Here is a 20,905-nt window from a genome sequence, read left to right on the forward strand (position 1 = left end):
GTCAGTAGCCTCTGAGTGCTCTGTAATGAATGCTGTTTAGGGTTGAATTGTGCCCTTCCCCCAACCATATATTGAAGCCCTAACCTCCAGGACCTCAGGATGTGACTGCTTTTGGAGACTGAGCCTTTAATGAGGTAATTAAAGTGAAATGAGGTCATTAGAGTGGTCTCTAATCCAATATCTGCTGTCCTTATAAGGAAAGGAGATTAGGACATACACACAAAGGGAAGGCCCTGTGAAGACATAGGAAGAAGATGGCCATCTATGAGCCAAGTAGAGGACTCAGAGGAAACTAGCCCCACTGACACCTTGATATCGAACTTCCAGCCTCCAGCTGTGAAACAATAAGTGCCTGCTCTCTCAGTGCCCATGTCTGCAGGGTATTGTTATGCAAGCCCCAGCAAATGAATTCAGCTGTTGGAGAAAGGAGCTGGAGGTAGGCAGCCAGCAGCCAGCAGCCAGAAAGGCAGGAGTGCATCCATGCTTTTGGTGGGAAGCCCTCCTGGTCCCTGATCCTTAAGAGAGGGAGTACACAGTGAGTGCTCAAGTAATGTTTGTTGATTTGAACGCCTGGAATAGAATAAGTACATCTGGAAACAAGCAGCTGACTTTTGGTAAACACTGTGTGGCTTATTGGCCCCGAGCACTCAAAGTTGTTTGGGCTACTGCAGAGGAACCTGGTGTATGAGCTTGTGATAGCATTGGGTTGGTTAAGAGAACACAGTATGTTCTCTTTAATTCTCTTCTGAGACTCTAATGCTTGTCCCCCAGTGAGACTGACCTGAAGGCCCCACTGAGAAATGAACTGAACACAGGGACAAGAAGGACCTGGATTTGCTGAGTTGAAGGAAAAATGGTACAAACAGTTCATGAAATTGTCATGTCTAGAGGTTAAAGCCTGGCACCAGGAGCAGACCCTGTGTGTACACACACACACGTGTGTTTGTGCATTTGAGTGTATGTGCATGTGTAGTACATGCTGTTCTGCACTGGATCCTGGCTTGGGGCAGAGCATAAGGATCTGGAGAGAAGGTGCATGAATGATGCTTGTGGATACTCTGCTTTCTCAGCCCATCCCAGTGCACACTCAGGACCTGCCAAGCTGAGGTACCATCAGTCTCAGAAGAGAATGAGAATTCCTCATAGCAGTGTTCTGCAAACTTGAGTATTATCCTTTCAAAGGCCAAGAACATTCTTTCAGGGCCTGTGTTGACAAGTTATTGCTGATTAAATAAAGACTTAACACAAATACAAATAACCAAGATTATAGTTGCTTTTAACCATAAATAAAAACAAATTTATAAATGAAATACAAACACAATTACAACAGCAATAAAACTAACAACATTAATTTTATGTGACTGTTGAGTCTGGTGTTTACAAAACCAAGTTGTTGCCTAAGGGAATATGGGACAGAATGTGAGACAGATTCTTCTAGGGTGATAGGTCCTCACTGCCATATGCTGAGATGATATAATCTCCCACTATAGATAATATGGATGCATAAAGCCATACTAATTGAGGTTAGCCTGATTGCCAATCTAAGTTCAATCAAGGGCACAGAAATCAGGTGCCACCAGGGGTTTATATGGTGCTTATCCAGGTAATCCATGTACTATAAAACTTTTTCTAGAACTTCTTAAAGTGTTAAGAATTCCATTAGGAAGTGTGAAGAGCTCATGGGAGCCCTGTTTGGGAAACATCACCTGGGAGCACCCATGTGGAACATCCTTGATTTGTTCCACAGACATTCACTTACCACTCCCCCCATGCCCAGGGCCTGGGCTTAAGCAGAAGGGGCACAGAGATGACTGATAGCCCTGGCCTTTGGGATCAGACAGTCCAGTATATACTTTAGGGGCATTTACTAAAGTATCAACAATGCTGTATATAGAGGTTTGTATAGGAAACTGGAGAGGTGGGGCTTAGAAGAGGGGACCTAACATAGGCTTTTGGGGCCTGGAACCCTTCCTGGGAGAGGTAATTCCTCTCTAACCTGAGTCTTCAAAGGATAGAAACTTCTTGATATTATTTCAATCTTCTTTGTTTTGTGGCCTAACAGGTGTCCTATCCTGATAACTGTTCCATGTGCACTTGAAAAGAATGTATATTCTGTTGCTTTATAATGAAATGCTCTAAAAAATTCAATTACATTAATCTGGTCTAATGTGTCTTTTAAGGCTACCTTTTCCTTGTTGATTTTTTGTCTGGAAGATCTCTACCCATTAATGTTAATGGGGTATTAAAGTCTCCTACATTAAATGTGATAATATTGATCTCTCCCTTTATGTCCATATCAAGATTTACTTTAGCCCTGGCTGCTGTGGCTCAGTGGATTGAGTGCCGGCATGCAAACAAAAAGGTTGCTGGTTCAATGCCCAGTTAGGGCACATGCTTGTGTTGCAGGTCAGGTCCCCAGTAGGGGGCATGAGAAAGCCAACTGGTCAATGTATCTCTTGGACATTGCCATTTCTCCGTCCCTTCCCATCTCTCTAAAAATAAATAAATAAAATCTTTTAAAAAAAGGATTTACTTTATATATTTAGGTGCTCTTGTTTTGAATACATAAATGTTCACAAGAATTATATTTTCTTGTTGAATTGATCTCATTATTATGTAACATTGTTCTTTGTCTCTTATCATATATAGACTTTGTTTTAATGTCTATTTTGTCTAAGTACTGCTACCCAGCTTTTTTTTGTTTGTTTCCTTTTGCATGAAATATTTTTTCCAATCTCTTTACTTTCAACGTTTGTGTGTTTTTCAATCTGAATTTGATTACTTGTGGGCATAATATACATGGGTCTTGTTTTTAAAAAATTCATTCAGCTACCCTATGTCTGTTAATAGGACAATTTAATTCATTTACATTTAAAGTGACTTATTGATATATTGCCATTTCATATTCATATTTATGTTTCTTTTTTCTGTCTTCTTCTTAAAGAAGCCCTTATATCATTTGTTTTTTTAAAGACTTTATTTATTTATTTATTTATTTATTTATTTTCCTAGAGAGGAGAAGGGGGGAGGAAAAAAGGGTGAGAAACATCAATGTGAGAGAGAAACATTGATCAGTTGCCTTTTGCACATGCCCTGACTAGGGACCAAACCACAACCCAGGCATGCACACTCACCATGAATCAAAACAGAGACTTTTTGCTTTTCAGGATGATGCCCAACCAACAGTGGTCAGGGCCACCTTTGTCAATTGTTGTAATATGGGTTCGGTGGTGATGAACTCTTAGTTTTTTCTTATCTGGGAGGATTTATCTTGCCTTCAATTTTGAATGGTAGTCTTACTAGATGGAGTAGTATTTGCTGGAAGCCCTTGCTTTTTATCACATTTTTGGAATATTTCATGGCAATCCCTTCTGGCCTGAGAAATTTCTGTTGAGAAAATCACTGAAAGTCTTATGGAACTCTCTTGTAGGTAACTAACTGTTTTTCTGTTGCTTCTTTTAAGGTTCTCTCTTTATCTTTAGTCTTTGCTATTTTAATTATGATGTGTCTTGGTGTGAATATCTTTGGGTTTATCTTTTTTGGGACTGTCTGTTCTTCCTGGATTTCTGTGTCTTTTTCTTCTACCAATTTGCAGAAGTTTCCCTCATTTTTTCTTCAACTAGGTTCTCAATCTCTTGATCTCTTTCTTCTTCTTCTGGTAACCCTATTATACAAATGTTGTTATGCTTCATGTTGCTCCTGATGTCCCTTAAACTTTCTTCATTTAAAAAAAATTCCTTTTTCTTTTGCTGCTTTGATTTGGTGTTTACTGCTACCTTGTCTTTCAAATTGCTTATTAAATTGTCTGCTTCATTTAATCTGCTGTTGATTCCTTCTAGTGCATTCTTCCTTTCACTTATTGTATTTTTCATTTCTGACTGTTTTTATGGTTTCTATGTCTTTTTATATGTTTAATATCTCTTTGTTGAAATTCTCACTGAGTTCTTCTATTCTTCCTCTACGTTCCTTAAGCATCCTTACAACTATTGTTTTGAACTCTGTATCTGGTAGTTTGATTGTCTTTATTTTAATTTGTACTTATTCTGAAGATTTCTCCTTTTTTTTTACTTGGGGTGTGTTTGTCTCCCCATTTTGGCTGTCTCTCTGTGTTTGTTTCTGTGTATTAGGTATAAATGCTATGTCTCCCAATCTTGGTAGGGTGGCTTCATGTGGCAGATGCCTTGTGGGACCCAGTGCAGTCTCCCTGATCACCTGAGCCTGATCACAAACGTGCCTCGAGTATCCCTCATGTGGAGTATGTGTGTCCCCTTGTTGTAGTTAAGCCTTGATTATTGTCAGCATGTACACAGGTGGGTTTAACCCTCAGGCTGGATGGTTGTAAGGATTGGCCACAATCACATTGTATTAGCTTCTGTGCAGGGGCTAACCACATGCAGTGGAATTTTTCCCATCTGGATCTAATGCCTGCTGAGACCTCGCTTTTTGTGTGCTGCTTGTGGAGCTAATCGGGTGGTGCTCTGTTATTGTCTGAAGCCAGACCACAGGTGTGTTGATTCTTTGGCTACTTGGGAGGGACTCCAGTGCAAGTTAGTGTCAGCCACTGACTGTGACTGGCCATGGGCTACTTCTTGGGTGCGACAAAGCTGTTCATGGTTGGTTACTACTATTGCTGGACCTGAGTGCACATTGGAGGGACCAAGCTGTGAAACTAGGCTGATTTCCATCAGTACCTGGCCTGGGGAAGGTCAGCAAAGGCCCAAGGCACCCCAAGACCTGCTGCCACCTGCCAGCTGCCTATTAGATTCAGCTGCTGAAAGAGTCTCAGGTGGGACATGACTTGTATGAGGCAGGTAGGGGTGAGTGGTATTCACCAGGTTAATACAATTTCAATCTTAGCACCAGTGTTGGGTCTGAGACCACTCAGCAAAATTCTCAGAATACATGGAGGCCAGCTGCCAGCCATCTGGGACCTTTGTGGTGAGGCAGGTCTCAGGGAGTTATTAGCACAAAGCTACTAGAATTCACTGGTGTAAAGCAGATTAAGATTTGATAGTGTCGGGGAGGGCTTAACAGTAAAGATGGGCCATGCAGGAAAACAGCACTCACCCTGAAGCCACACAACTCAGTTTCTGTCTGTGTGTCTCTGGCATCCCTCAAACTTGACCAGAATTTCTTGAGAGCTTTTCAAAAAAGACCCAGGTTGGCTGCTGCCAACAGAGCCCCAGCCTTGTATGAGTCATCAGAATGTAGCTAGTGTGGCTCACTAGGCTAATGCTGTGTGGGGAGGAGTACTTAACCCAGGAAAGATGACACCTGTGAGCTGTGCTGTAGGAGGACTCAACACAGTGTCATTGGAGGCTGTCCCTCCAGCCCTTGCCCTAAAGCCACATACCTCAGTCTCTCCTTGTATAACTCTGGCATCCTCCAAACTTCTCTCTCTCTACTGTAGCCTAGGCTAAGTACCTATGTGTGAGAATTTGTGCACTGGCATTTTAAGGGACTGCCTGGGTTTCCAGCAGCTTCTGTCTCCCTTTGGGAGGTGGGATCCCTGCTGATTTCCACAGCCCAATGTTATGTGGGCTTCTCCTCCTAGCACTGGTGCTCTGGGCTAGGGAGCCCAACCTAGGGCTGAGTCCCCTCACTTCCCTGAGGGACCTCTGCTGCTGAGATATCCCTCTAGATTCTCAACTGTCACATGTAGTTGTGGGGCCAGCCCATTTCACATTTCTACCCCTCCTATGTCTCGACGTGGCTTCTTCAGATGATTTCTGTTTAGCTATCCAATTTGATTGTCCTATAATTTAGTTGTGATTCTGATGTGGTCATGGGAGAGGGTGATTGCAACTTCCACCTAATCTGCCATTTTAGACCTTTTGTTGCCCCTTCTTTGATAGTTTACCTTGGTGAATTGGCCTCCAGGGGACAGCAGTCTCTTGGCTCCTTATCTACATCTCCATTTGTCAACTCCCTTTGTCTTAACACTCACATAATACCTACCTTCCTCTTCCCACCTCTCCCTCCCTTCTCCCCTCCAGTCATGGACTGAACTGTGTCCCCCAAAATCCATCTATTGAAGTCTTAATACTCAGTGCCTCAGAAAGTGACTATTTGGAGATGGGCCCTTCAAGGAGATAGTTGAGTTAAGGCAGGTTCACTAGCATGAATCCTAATTTAATATGACCAGTGTACTTACAAGAAAAAAATTAGGACACAGAAACCCATAGAAGACTGTGTGAAAATCCAGGGAAAAGGCAACCCTCCATACATCAGGGAACAAGGCCCCAGAGGAAACCAACCCTGAGGTGGAGATCTCTCAGACTTCCAGCCTTCAGAATTATGAGAATACATTTCTATTTTTAAGCACTCAGTTTGTGGTATCTTGTTATGGCAGCCTGAGCAAACTTACATACCTTTCTTTCTTTCTTCATTTAATAATTTACTGATACATTCCTGAAATATTTATTGATAACCCTCTCATGTGTTAGGAACTGAGTAATAATGGACTTTCTAGGGCTCAGTACTCAGCCTTTCTCTCATCTCAAAGGACTGGCTCTGGACAATGGCATTTGTTCCTATGGAATCCCATATAGGCTCGAGAATGAGTCAGTTGTCTTACTCTGGTTCTACCTCACAGACTTTAAAATTCAACATTGTAAATAGAAGTTCGTCCTACCCTATAGATGGAACAAAAGAGATGATCTCTGATAATCTCTTTTTAGGGGCCATGGACAGGGACTCTAATTCAAGTTTTTCCAGGTAGTGGAAGTGAGGAAAAGAAGTTCCTCCTGAGCCAAGTTGCCCTTAACTCAAAATCAATCCTCATCACTGAAACACATCTTAGTGTGACTAGCTTTGAACTCCCACACCTCCTTGTGACATCACCTGTCTTTCAGTGACAACCACCATCATTGGGATGAGGTACAAACTTCTTGGTCAAGCATTTGAGGGTCTCTAGGACTTTGTTCCTATTTGTCCCTCCATTCGTTTTGTTAACAGTAAGGGGACCAGGCCCAGAGTGGATCTGTCTAGGATAGGCCAGTGGTGTGTGTTCTTGATTTTGTGCAGGAAAAATTTCACAACATGAACCAGATGATTTTTGAGGAAAGTTTATTAGAGCTGGAGACAGTGAAACAATGAAGGGCTTAGGGTAGAAGAAGAAATAAGAAAGAGACTATGCAAGGTTGCTTTGGTTTTCTAAAGACACTATGGGAAAGAAGTGAGCCGAGGCTGGGCTACTGTTAGCTCACTTGGAAGTCAGAGAAAAGGGGACTTCAGGGACAGGTTCAGGGGATTAGCCATGAATAAGTTGCCACTGTCCATTGCTCCCCTGGTTGCAAATATCATGGGTCCCTTAGAGTTTAGGAGATGCATGCCTGTGGTAGAAGGAAGAGGGAGAAGGGAAAGGTGTGGGCATGGTTCCTTTCTTTTGGAGGGTGTTAAAAGCTGGAGCTTTTGGGGAGGTCTTAGGGCAGGATCTTAATAGAATGCTCATCAGCTTTTCCAGGTGTACCTTTTCAGGGTAATGGTCTCACAGATTGGTCAGTGCCAGGACAGGGCGGTCATTAGACATTGCAACTGGTGTTGGCATTGCCTAAAAGATTTTGCTGCTTTTCTGGGCCTGAAACTAAAATACCTCTGAGGCCTAGAAGTTATCTCAAGGGGTCTAAACCACATGACCAGCAATATGCCAGGGGAGGAAAGGCCATCCAAGGTATAAGGTTTGGCACCAGTTTTGCCTGTTGCTAGGCACCAGGGGCTTTCTACCCAAGTGACTTTCTATATCTGGCTGTAAATTGCCTGGGCAGTTGTTCAGTTGGCTATCCATTTCAGTCTCATTATTCCACTTACCAAAGAATTCTCCTAGCTTCTTACTTTCCTGCCTCAATTTCTACCCACTGAACACAACTGGTTTTCTAGCCACCTACAGGACCTGAAAGTCCTATATCTTTTAGCCTCTGTGCTTTGATTCATGCTATTCCCTTGCTTGGAATAAGCCCCTCACTCTGCTTTCAGGATTTTCCCAGTATCCTTTAAGGTTCAGTTCAAGAGCTATTTTCACTATAAATGTTCCTATCACTAGGAAGAGGAAGTGGGCATGGCCTTCATTGAGGTCAATGATTTAGATAACCTATTCAGTTCTTAATTTCTCCCTCATTGCAATCCCTTCCACCTGGAGCCTTCTAGATTCTGGAGGCCATTTCTTTCTGCATTTAGCCAGCCTGCAGAGTCCCTGATACCAAGTTCACAATCACTGCTAAGTTTGTGGAATGACCCCAATTTATCAAAGTCACCACTGTGGTTGGTTTGGAGAAGCTATTTCTATGTACATATAGGGTCAGGCTTACAGCTTCACATCTCCTTACTTTTAGTGGAAAAACCAGTGCACTTTACTCCCCTTCTCCAGTTGTGCATTGAAAAGATTCTGCAGGTTTTGTGAAAGGTCCACCATCAGTGGCTCATGACTTTCCTAATTGGATGGACTTGCCCTCTGTAACTGTGATCTCTTCTTTCTCATCCTCCCTCATCAGTCACAGCTGAAACCCCTTTTATCCTGAGTCGCTCTTTGTTCAGTTCCTTTAGTGAAAATACATGTGTGCAACTAACTTCTTTTTGCAGTAAAATGCTTGTGAGCCATATGGAGGAGGAAAACTTAAACATTACTTGTATAAATCCACATTGAAGAAACAACACAGAAATGTGCTGAACACCTTAGAAGGGGAGTGTTTACTTTTCCTTGGTGCTTTTAGTTTAGGAATATATTTCCTGTACACAAAATCATGCTAATTACAAAGCCATGCCACACTTTAATCTTGGGCCCAGGTTTTAGCAAACAACTGAATAATGAAAGAGGAAAAGGAGACTTCCACATCCTAACCATTATGCAACATCAGGATGCAGTTATTTTGAGGGAATATGGACTTCTATTCCTTCAGTGCCGAATGGTGGAATCCAGATTAGTTGAGTAGAGCCGGCATGCAGCTTAGTGTCCACAGGGACCTGGATCAACTTCAGAACAGTCTGAATGCTCGTCCAGAAACCCCAGACAGAATCACCCAGACAGGGGGGTTTTTATAAGAGGTAATTTTTAAAATATATAATTAGATTGTATTATTCTAATTCAGAACAAGTTAGACCTGATAGAGCCAGGGAACAGACAAATAAGCCAGTGGAGGGTTTTCAAATCATCCTAAGCTTGTGTGTGAGGGCAAGGCAAAGCCCTTTGCTATTGCAGTCCACAGCAGCTAAAATACTGAGTCTCACCTGGCTCATTAGCTGAGTCTTCCCTGAGGACTGGGTATATTTCTCTGATCCTATGTCATGCAACAAAGGTCTGACCAATGTTTGGTAGATTATTGGGGAAGCTGAAGAGTACTGAGAGAGAGCATAGCTGCAAACAGAACAATGTTCTGTATTGCAGAACTGCGAGAAAAACACTTTTCAGCCCCAAATCTCCAGCACTGCACCTGTTGGCAAAGAAAAAAGCAAGGGAAAGGCTGAGCATTTAGGTCCAATGATGGACTGAATGTCTGCTCAGTTCTGCAAGGAGAAATGGATATTAAGAAGTGATACAATGACCGAAGCAGGAACTTGCTCCTCAAAGTGTGGCCAACAGGTGTAAGGGGCCCCTTCTACTTTTTACCAACTGGGAGCGTAAACTGAAAGCATCAGTGTTGAGGTGTAATGTCATGATGGGCACCAAACTGTCCTGCCACTTCCTTGGTTCCCTGCCCAGGTGAAGTCATGTTGACATGCCATTTTACATGTCATCACCTGCATCAGGGAAATAAAGTTCAGAGGACCTACAGCTGTTCAGGTGGGATGCCAGCTGACTTTAAGAGCCAGTGCTCCTCTTCTGCCATGAGTTCAAGTTCCCAGTTCAGACACTCCATGGCCCACAGAACCCTGAACGGGTCTCAGGTCCTCTTTGATACTGAGTTTACCAATCTGTAAAATGGAGCCTGGGACCTCACAGAATTAGTTAGTTTTCAGGCTCTGGTCTAGAAGTCTCCTAGGAATGTTTGCTTTCCAGGGCTGTAGGATCCAGTCTGGCACCAGTTCCCGTCTTTACTTGTTGTCCTTGCAATCAGATCTGGGGACCTTGAAGCTAGCTCACCACAGACTCCTCAGGTCCTTTCACTAGCCTGGCTGAGTAGTAGGGCCACTCCCCAGTCTGGTTGCCTTGATAGGCAGCCCAGTCCCTGCAGGACCCTGTTCTGTATGAGGGATCTGTCAGCTACAGGAGCCCTATAAGGACCATGGGACCTAGACCTCAGGGAGTGCTTGAGATTTGGAGTGATCACAAAGGCTTGCACCCATTGACCCGGGCTGTAGTGGTAGATGGTCCCTCTGGGACACATCTTGGGGCTCAATACCAGTGGGCAACACTACCTCTCTCTCTATGCTGTCTGCACTCCCCTCACTGCCCTTAGAGGGAAGAAGATGAGGACTCTGTTTTCCTCTGCTTCCATGGACCAGTCCCAAGCAGAGCCTACTATTTCTGGAACCCCTCAAAGACCTTCCCTTACAAAACATACCTAACATACACTGTTCATGCCCTGGAGATCCTGGACTAACATATCAGTTGGGCTCAGACCCCAAGTTTAGAACCATGGTGAAGAGACTAGGTGTTGACTCAGAGTGACCTGGGCTGAGTGGCTTTGTCACCACTCCCTGGCTGTGTGACTTGGGTCAGCTCCTTTGTCTCCCTGCTTCCACTTTCTTACATATAATAATAATACTAAGGATAGCTGACATTCATGGGCCTTAACTGGACCTGTCTAACTTGATCTTAAACACTTGGTGAGGAACGTGTCCATTATCCCACTGGACAGATGGAGGAAACCGAGGCATATGGAGATTAAGGAGCTATCCCAGGAGCCTCACTGTGCCAGGATTCAGTGACATGGTGCCAAGTACCTAGACCAGGCTGTGTCTGAAAGAACCCTAAGTGGTCTTTATTTTTAACAGTGTCCATGTGGACCCTCTCATTTTTGCAAGGGTCCCCATCCCTGGCACCCCCACACCCAGTTCAGGGCAGCAGAAGAGGACTTCTTTCTCTGCTGCTCTGCTCTTTGGCTCACAAATGTCTCTTTAGACGGTGGGCAGCAGGTTACACTCACACAGGGACATTTCGTACTTCCCCCATTCCACTCCACCTGCAAGCTCCAATATTTCCTCTCCTTAGAAATAATTGCCTGTGATGCTAACAGACTGAGAATCCCATTGCAGCTGCGTATTTCCTCTGTCCAGCCATCAGCTCTCAGAATCTCAGTTTTCTCATCTGTGAAACGGGAGTAGTGAAAACAAGATGCTCACAGGTTGCCCGAGAATGATCGTGCGGGGCGGGGGGAGAGGGGTGCCGCCCCTCACCCAGGGCGGCCCCAGGCATCCTGAAGCCAAGTCCAGCAAGCGGGCGGCCCAGGAGCGGGCCAGGATGGGCCGGGGCCGAGGCCGGGGCAAGGTTTGGGGGCGGGCCCAGGGCGGGCTAGGCGGCAAGCCCCGGTGGGCGGTAGCGTGGCTTCGCGTCACAGCGACGGGCGGCGGTGGAGGGGAGATGCGGCTCTTGGCGCTGGCCACTGCCGTGTTGCTGGTGTGGGTTTCGGCCCCGGGTAAGCACCACAGATGGGCGGCGGCTGCCGGGTGGCCGGCGGGTGAAGGGCGGCTGGGGCTCGGGGCTTGGGCCTGGCGAGGAGGCAAGGCAGCCTCCAGGCCTCCCCCTCCTTGTGCTCGCTAGCGGCCGGTTCTGTGCTGTCCAAGTCGCCACGCGGATGCCTGCCAGAGGGCACGGGCTGCGCCTTCTCCCCACTTTTTTCCTCCTTGGCCAGGACCCTGGCGCTCCACAGAGAAGCTCAGAACAGCTAGCCCCCTTTCAAGGGTCAGATGTCTCAGTAGATTTAAACCGGAAAGCGCGAGCCCTAGTTGTTGGTTTGTTTTTTTCCTCCACAGTACGTACAACTGTTAGCCGGTGGTTAGTCTGGGCAGCAACTTCCCTTAACTCCCTTTGTACATTCCTTGGAGGGTCTGGATCTCCCTGGCTAGCTTTGGGTCTGGGGACGTATATACTTGGGCCATTTGCGATGACCAGGCCTAGTGAGATAAGATATCCAATAGCTGGATGAAGCGGGACCATTTACATAACACCCTGCCTTAGGGAAAGCCTCTGCCCGCACAGCTGGCTTTCATTTGGGGGTTTATGCCCTCACTTCCAAGTTGATGAAGAATTTTCTCTCCTTATTCCTCAGGGCCCTGCCTGCTTGCCCCAGAGCTGAAAGAGCCATGCTGGCTAGAATAATAGTAAAAATAAGTGTATCAATGGCCGTCAGGTTTCCGGGGAGCCACCTGGGTTCCAAGTGTTGTGCTATACAGTTATCTCATTTATTCACAGCACTACTTCAAAATAATAATGACAAGAGCAAATATTTGTATATCCAGGTACAAACATTAACTCAGTTAAACTTGTCAATAATCTTTGAGGGAGGTGCTGTTATTGTCCCCAGTTTGAAGATGAAGAAACTGAGGCAGAGGCCCATGTGTTGACTTGCCTTAAGTCATGAGGCATATAAGTGGTGGAGCTGGGATTTGAACCCAGGAAGCCTGGCTCTAGACTCTGTGCTCATACTGTTGCCATTGTTTTGTAAACAAAAATGCTGATGCTCAGAGTTACATAATTTTCCAGGGGTGACCCAGCTACCAAGTGGTAGAGCTGGCCTTTGAGCTAGCTAGCATAGATCAGAATCTGAGGAATGACTTGGATCATCATGGTGGGAAGAAATTTACCCATTATCCCTGGCTACCAGAGCAATGGGGTTTCTAGTGAACCTGAAATCAGCACTGTGGGACATGTTCCTTTTAGGGCTATCACTGTCTTGACTGACAAAGGCTGCAGGTTTGACTGTGATAGTTGGGCCTGGCCCCTCTGGTGGCCTGTGTGGAGTAGCCAGCAGCAAATTGGATGCAAGAGGGCACAGGGGTCTTTGTCTCCAGGCTCCATGACCACCTTCCTAATCTTTGGTGCTGTCAGAGAGGGCACCCTCAGAGAGGCATTTTGAGGGTCAAGGACATTCTCATGTTCCAGGAGACATCAGCTGAAATTCAGGATTCCTTACAGCCCACTCTGGCTGTGACCAAGGCCGTAGCTCAGGTAATGATAATGATGACAGCTCCTGCTTGGCAGCACTCATCATGTGCTACCCACTCTTCTGTGGTGTTTCACCCGTGACTCCTTGTCACCATCCCCCAAGGCAGAGCCTGGCGGAGACACTTTATACATAAGTCTGGACTCTTAACCCTTGAACTTTTCTACTTCTCTATTTTGGGGCAGACCAGGACCTTAGCAATCACCTGGTCCCACCTCTCATTTTACAGCAAACCAAGGGGCAAAGTATTTAGTATTTAGTAGAAGCCAAACTACGGTACAAAGTGCTGGTTGAGAGTTGGCTCTGAAGCTGATGGCCTAGGTTCAACTCCAACTCTGCCACGTTCTATGGCAGTTTGCACGAGCGGCTTAGCCTTTCTGGGCCTCACCCCTCTTGTCTGTAAATGGGGATAAACACAGTATAAGGGTAAATTGGGAAAATACATTTAAAGTGCTTATATTGTACTTGACATGGAGTTCATGTCCAGCAAATGTTATGTTAGACTTTATCACTGGTCGAAGCCATATGTTTGTCCTGGATGAGAGCTCTTTTCAGGTGGTGGGCTTATTATGATTGCATCAGCCCCTGCACTTGTGCTTGGTGCTTCATCCTAGTGCCATGGGTTTTCAAGGAATACAGTTGTATTATTTTCAGAGATTTACTTGTCATGAATTCAGACTAACCATTTAATGAGAATGAGATTTTTGCTATTGAGTGGTACACACAATTTGCATTCCTTATAAACATAGAGGCACCTGGCTCTCTGAAATGAGTGGGGCAAGGCTCCTCAGGACAGAAAAGACGTGCAGGGCACAAAGCCACTAGCACATCACTGGCTAGGTTAGAAGAGAAGGACTCAGGCTGTGCCCACCTCTGCTCTCAATCAAGGCCAGTGCCTTGTTTCTGCTGTAAGTCGCACATTCGCCAGCATCTGGAAGTTGCTGCCCTCCCCTTATGAGGAGAGGTTGTGTGCTAGATGAGTAGTACTATTTGACTACACTGATGTCCTTTAGGTATTTTCTGCGCTGTTAGAAAACATTATCCAAATAGGAACAAGAAGGTTATACCCCATCAATCTTACCCACAGGAATTCAGTGTTTGCTTATAGCCAGAACAAGATATATAATTTGTGGGATCCTGTACAAAATAAAAACGTGGGGCTCCCTACTAAAAAATTATTAAGATGTCCAGAGAATGACAGAAAAGATCAAACCAAATGGGGGGCCCCCTGTGTAACTGTAAGACACACACCAAGGTGCCCACCCTACTCATGGTCAGTGTGTATGTCACTTTTTATCGTCCCTACCTGCTCAGTTCTCAGGGCATGCAAACTATTGTCGATATTTTAAAGTTAGTTTCACGCTAGAGCTTTATACTCACCATGTAAGGGATTACTTTCCCATTTTTCAGATGAAGAAACTGAGGCTCTGAGGGAATTACTCCTAATAGAACCAGGTTTCCAACTTGGCTGACTCTTTGCCTAGCCCCAATAAGCCACTGGGATGTCCTGGAGCCATGAGCAACCCAGTGCCCAGACCACATGGGGTAACCAGGGCTCCCAAGTAATGGAGCCTGTGCTCATTGAAGGAACAAGGTTCCCTTCAGCAGTGTCCTGTCCTTCTCTGTTTGCATCAGTCTCTTCCCTGCACTCTTTAAGAACTGACCTTGGAGGCCCAGACTGGGGTGGAAAATCCTCTCCTGAAATCCATCTGCAGATCCAGGTAGCTGCATGGGCCATGGGGCAGTGGACTTCACTAGATCAGGGGTGTCAAGCTCATTTTTACCAGGGGCCACATCAGTCTTGCAGTTGCCTTCAAAGGACCAAATGTAATTTTAGGTCTGTATAAATGTAACTACTCCTTAACAGTTAAGCAAGAGCTTGGCGTTGCTGCTGGGTAGAAACAAGGTGCTGGGCTGGATAAAACAAGGTGGAGGGCCAAATATGGCCCTCGGGCCTTGTGTTTGCCACCTGTGCACTAGAGGATGCTGATTTCTCTATTTCCAGCTTGCTCTAGGTGGCTCCTGCCTCAGGGTCTTTGCACAGGTGGGGCCTTCTCCCAAGAGAGTGATTCCTTCAGCTGCCCTGAGTTTTGTGTCATTAAATCCAACTCATTCTTCATCTCATGATCACCTCCCCAGGTTCTCTCCCCTGACCCCTAGACTATGTCAGGATCCTGCCCTGATTTGTGTAATCCCTGTATCTTGTCTCTGCAGTATATTATATTACTTGTTGTCACATACTCCTATCTTTTTCCTGATGAACAGTTGCCTTTCCCACTGGGATGAAGGCTCTATGAAATTAGGAATGCCATCTTTTTCTTCATACAGTGCCGAGCACATGGTTGTTGTTCAGCAAGTATGTGTTGACTGGTTAAGTGTACAAAGCATAAACTGGGGCATAGGCTAGGGGAAATGGGAACTCTGAATGTGGAGGTTCCCCCAGGGTCACAAAGCAAAATATTTAGTTTTTTTCTGGGCCAAACTTTGCCAGTTTTCCCTCCTAGGCCAGAAGAGGGGAGACTCTGCCCTTCCTGAGACTACTTCCTTACCTTACCAGGTGTAGGAGGGTCTGGTGACACCCGTCCTCTCCTGTCCTATAGCTGGCTTGGCCTGGGATTGCTGGGCTTCCTTCATGACCTGCAGGGTGTGTATGCTCTATTCTTCAGACCGAGATAGAGAAGGGAAAGACCTAGACACCAAAGATACCACTTGACTCTATCAGCTTTGCCTTTGCTCTCTGTAGTCCTGCTGTGTTCTCTCCTGAGCCACATGAGTCCTGGTGACTACAGTGGAGAAGATGTGTGTGGTTCTCACCTAGTATGTAACTAAGCATCCAGGTCAGCTAACCTTGGCCAGGCACTGGCTCCCCACATGAATCTTTTCACCTTCTACAGTGTCTCCTCACCACCACACACATGAGCTGTGTCTCCTTGGTTTAAGTTAGGAATCTCTGTGCCTAGGGGATCATGTTACCCTGGGGTGCCTGGCCTTCTGAGCAAGCTCATCACAGGCTTGGGAGTCCCCCACAATCCGAGAGCCTATGTTCTTTAGCAAAGCTTTAAGATTCCAAGGGCCTCTTGAGCATCACAGTTTCAGTTACACTCACTTTTATTGAAAGTGAGTGTGACTGTCCGGATGGTGGCAGATATAGGGCTGAAATGAGCCTTCCTGTGAACAAGGTTACATTGGTTTACTAGGGCTGCCATGACGAAGTACCATAGACTGGTAGTTTAAACAATGGAAATGTATTTCTCACAGTCCTTGGGAGGTCTGAGATCAAGGTGCTGGCAAAATTGATTTCTTCTGAGGCCTTTCTCCTTGGCTTGTAGATGACCACGTTCTTTCTGTCTTCACATGGTCTGCCCTCTGTGTCCTAATCTCTTCTTATAAGGACACAAATTGTGTTGGATTAGGGTCTATACTAATAGCCTCATTTTAACTTAATCACCCTTTTAAAGGTCCTTTCTCCAAGTACAGTCACATTCTGAGGTCTTGGGTGTTGGGATTCAGTATATGAATTTGGAGGGGACACAATTCAGCCCATATCAGAAATCTTTGTGCTTCACTGGGAGAATTGTGCTGGAGCCCTTTGTGAGAGAACATGGGGATGAATGAAGGCAGAAAGGCATACAGGTACAGAGGAGGGGAGGGCTCATGTTGGGAAGATGGTTCAGTCCATTCCTTTCATGGGAACTGCTGACTCTTGGCCTGAGCTATGGAAGTGGAAGGGTTACTAGTTTGCTTCCAGGATGGAATCTGGCCTCCCTGGGGACCAGAGCACTTGGCACATTCTCTCACCATAAAAATCCCTCCTTCATGCAGTGTTAATAGAAGGAGACTGGTGTGTGGGGGTCCAGCCTTGCCCTCACCCACCCATATTGTTTTAATTTCCTGCCTTCCCCTTCTCCTTGCCTCCAGTGGGGGGCCAGCCTTGGGGGTAGGTGGAGCTGGACTTCAAATCTGGAGATCAGCTGATGCCTCTCTGCTGCTCTCTGCCTGTTGAACCCCTGTGTTGCTGTTAGAATGGGGTCAGCTTGGTGTTTTGGCTGTGTGGCTGCTCACCAGGGAACTCCCAACATGGAGGCCTTTTAGACAGGACCTTAACAGTCAAGGGAAATGTTCTTGGACTAATACGGCATTTGAGCAAAGTTCAGGCCAGGTGGGTGAGATGCCGGGGAGACAGATGCAGGGGAGACAGTTTCCTCCTTTTGTCCTGCATCAGTGACTTGTGTTGACAGTGAGATTGTTAGAGATTGCTACTAGAGAGCATATAACATTCTCCAAATGACTCCCTAGACTACTTTGTCCTTTGTCACTGTAGATACGGAAGACTCATTCTTGTCCACAAGCTACTTAGAGTCCATCTGATCATCAATCTTTTTCTTCTGAATTTGCTTCCATCTATTTTTTAAGGTAACAAAAGACTATCATAGTATGATAAGCTGAATAGTGATCCCCCCAAAATGTCTGTGTCCTAATCCCTGAACCTGTAAATGTTACCTTATATGGAAAAGTGCACTTAATCATGTGATTAAATTAAGTGTCCTGAAGTATCCTGGTGAGCCTGGCTTCTAAGAGATGAGAAAAAATTAAAGAACATTGGCCTTCAAGTCATATCTCTCAAGGTGTTCAGTTTGTTAAATCAGTGGTGGAAACCATACAAGAGGATGACCTTACTGGCTAATTTTTAATCCTCACCCAAGGATATATCTATTGATTTTAGAGGAGGGGGGAGGGAGGGAAGAAGTAGGAGAGAAGAAAGAGAGAAAGAGAAAGAAAGAGAGAGGAACACTGATGTGAGAGAAACCTCGATTCGTTGCCTTCCATACGCACCCTGACTGGGTATCAAGCATGCAACCTAGGTATGTGCTCTGACTGGGAATTGAACCTGGTGTACAGGATGACACTTCAAATAACTGAGCCATCTGGCTAGGGTAAGAATATTTTTATGTGGCAACCCCAACCCACCCCAACATACACAGGGCCTCACCGTGTTGACACAGCCTCTTCACAGCATAATATACAGATCTCTAATCTCTTTGTCATCCTTCCTTGCCTACTTGCAGCACTGATCTGAGTTCAGAGCTTTTGGTTACTCTGACCTCAGGCCCTGACCCCTTCAGATGACCAGATGACATTTAGGAGATATTTGTGGTTTAGGATGACCTGGGACACCTGCTTAGGTAGTGGGTTGGGTGGGGAATGGTGCTTCCTGGAGTTGTGCACTGGACTGCACAGGGGTGAGGATGTGGCTCTTGGGGACAAAACAGCCCTGCTTGGACAGAGAAGGTTCTGGGCATCCTTTGTAATTTCTGGGTTTTGCAGGCCAGAGGAAGGGGCCATCTGGAAGCTTCAGGGCAGCCTGAGTGCCCTGTACGATCTGGAGGGTCAGCCCTTGAGATGAATGTAACTAGGAAACCAAAGGACAAGAAGTAGTGGACCAGGCCTGCAATGCCGGAGCATCTTGTGGATGACTGGGAGGTTTCCTCACCCCTCTCAGCTCCTGGGCTCATTCATCTTTATTTCTGCATGTCAGCCCTGAGTCCAAAGGGACTTAGAGCAAGAAACTGAGAAACCCCTGTGGTTCTAGCTCTCAGTACTTGTTTAATACATTCCTAACTAGTGCTGATAATCTGCCTTGGTGACAGCTGAACCAGAAACAGGGAAAGGTGCTTGGAAGGGCAGCTCCTGAACCCACAGCACTGCCCACTCATGCCTGTGGTAGAACTGGTCCAAGCAGGCCTTGGGGAGGTGGGTGGGGAGGGGTTGGTGAGGGCTGGAAATTCGTAAGAGATTCCAATTTTTATGTGAAATATTGTATCCTCAATTTTAAGCATCAGCAATTAATTTAAACAAATTAAAAAATACCTTTGGGCCTGGTGGTCAGTGCCATTCTGTGTGGATGGGACCATTTCATAGGAGAAGACATGTGCTCCCACAGAGGGTCCCCCCAGAGGAGCCCTCCTTCTGGCCATCTTGAGGGCAAAGAGCAAGAGTGGAGGGACTGGGATGGCCTAACTCTCTGTCTATGCAGATCACATTGGCTCCTGGAGAAAATACACACTGTGTCCACCTGTAGAAGAAGAGTGACCTTCCTCACTATCTTTCTTCATCTTTTTTCTGCAGAGGTCTGTGGGGCCCTCAATGTTACCGTGTCCCCAGGACCTGTGGTTAACTACCTGGAGGGGGAAAATGCCACTCTTCTCTGCCACATCTCCCAGAAGAGGTGGAAGGACAGCTTGCTGGCTGTGCGCTGGTTTTTTGCACGTTCCAACACCCAGGAAACCTTGATGGTTAAGATGACCAAGCTCAGGGTGGTGCAGTACTATGGGAATTTCAGCCGCAGCTCCTACCGGCAGCGGCTGCGCCTTCTGGAGGAGAGGCATGGGGTACTCTACACACTCTCTGTTTTGACCCTCCGACCAGCTGATCAAGGGCATTATGTCTGCAAAGTTCAGGAAATCAGTAAGTACAAGAATAAGTGGACAGCCTGGTCCAACGGCTCTTCAGAGACAGAAATTAGAGGTAAGCACATCCGCTGTCTTGGAAGAGGCATGGGGATAGGTCAGTGGGCCTCCCTGAAAGGGCCGGGCAGCTTCCAGGATGACTGTGCTGGGTTAGAGCACATCTTCTCAGCCTCTAAGAGCCACAGCCATAAGGAGCCAGGTCATGCACTGAGGACAGATTGTTTTGTGAGCTGATGTTTTTGGTAGATGTGAAAGCAAGGACAGAAAGAAGCAAGAGCCTGGCCCCATGTTGCCCAGCCTGCCCCAGAGCAAAACCTCCTTCACATTTGAAAGCTGGGACTGACTGGATACTTTACCTCGAGCTCAGGTTTGGGAGCCTGGATTACTTTGGCCTTTGAGTGTCAGGCGTCCACAGAGGAGGTACACATTGAGAGGTCCTGATGTCAGTTGCCAGGCCTCAGAACAGGGAAGACTGCTGACTGATCTGTTGCCCAAAGCTTATTGAGAAATTCACCTGAAAGTGGGCAAAGGACCAGAAGTAGCCCTTCCAATTGGAGACAGACAGGAGGTGTATTGGGCCTCATTCTGGCATATCTTAGCTACCAAGTGCCATACTTGAGGGTTATTATTATCACAAATGTTCTATTCAAGACACCTCTCACAATTTTAATAAGACTTCCTGACGCAGACACCAGCCCACAGTGTCTGCAGTGTCATGGATGAGACATGAGACATTCACATAGACTACCTAGTCCTGTGTGGAGGAAAAGGGACAGCATGGCTACCTTCTCAAGGGGAGGGCAACTCGGAGTGGCCTGGCCACTCTCTCAAAGGAGACCATGCTGATCCTTCCCTTCACAGGGTTTTTACTGGCTTTTAATTTGCCCAGGAATATAGGTGAAGTTCATTAATCATTGTCAGGCAGTTAGGATCACACAATAGATAACATATAAAGAACTCTGAGGGCCTATTCTGAGTCAGGGTCTGTTAGCTAAAGGGCCACAAAACTCTGGGAAGCAAACTCATTCCTGCCTGGACCTTTATCATTTAATTAAGAGCATTTTTAGTGAAGTAGGTTTCACAGGAATTTATGTATTCCTTCTTAGGCCTGTTCACCCAGGGAAACGTGCCCTTTCCAGCACAAGGCTGCACTGCCCTCTGTCATTGTTTTAGGCTTAAGTCAGGTAGGGGAAGTAAGGCAGCCAAGAGATAGGAGACTTCTTGCAGGTAGAATGAGGACTCAGGCTTTGTCAAAGCCAAGGGGTGAGGGTCCATCACCCCCTTTCTCCATAGCCCCCCAAGTCCTTCCCTGGGGCCTCCATGTGATCATGCCTATCTTAG

At 46.0% G+C, this 20,905-nt stretch overlaps 1 protein-coding gene across 1 annotated transcript in view; it reads left to right on the forward strand.

The window, feature by feature from the left end:
- The first annotated feature begins 11,475 nt into the window (after nt 1–11,475).
- Nucleotides 11,476–20,905, forward strand: part of VSTM4 (V-set and transmembrane domain containing 4) — a 110,287-nt gene continuing 100,857 nt past the window's right edge. Inside the window, exons 1-2 of the mRNA XM_045842128.1 lie at nt 11,476–11,570; nt 19,224–19,622. Of these exons, the coding sequence (XP_045698084.1) occupies nt 11,516–11,570; nt 19,224–19,622 (454 nt within the window). The 5' untranslated portion in view covers nt 11,476–11,515. The remainder of the gene's footprint in view (nt 11,571–19,223; nt 19,623–20,905) is intronic.

The sequence above is a fragment of the Phyllostomus hastatus genome, unplaced genomic scaffold, assembly GCF_019186645.2.
Source record: "Phyllostomus hastatus isolate PE091 unplaced genomic scaffold, TTU_PhHast_1.1 phas_contig_38, whole genome shotgun sequence".
In the NCBI taxonomy this organism is placed as follows: Eukaryota; Metazoa; Chordata; class Mammalia; order Chiroptera; family Phyllostomidae; genus Phyllostomus; species Phyllostomus hastatus.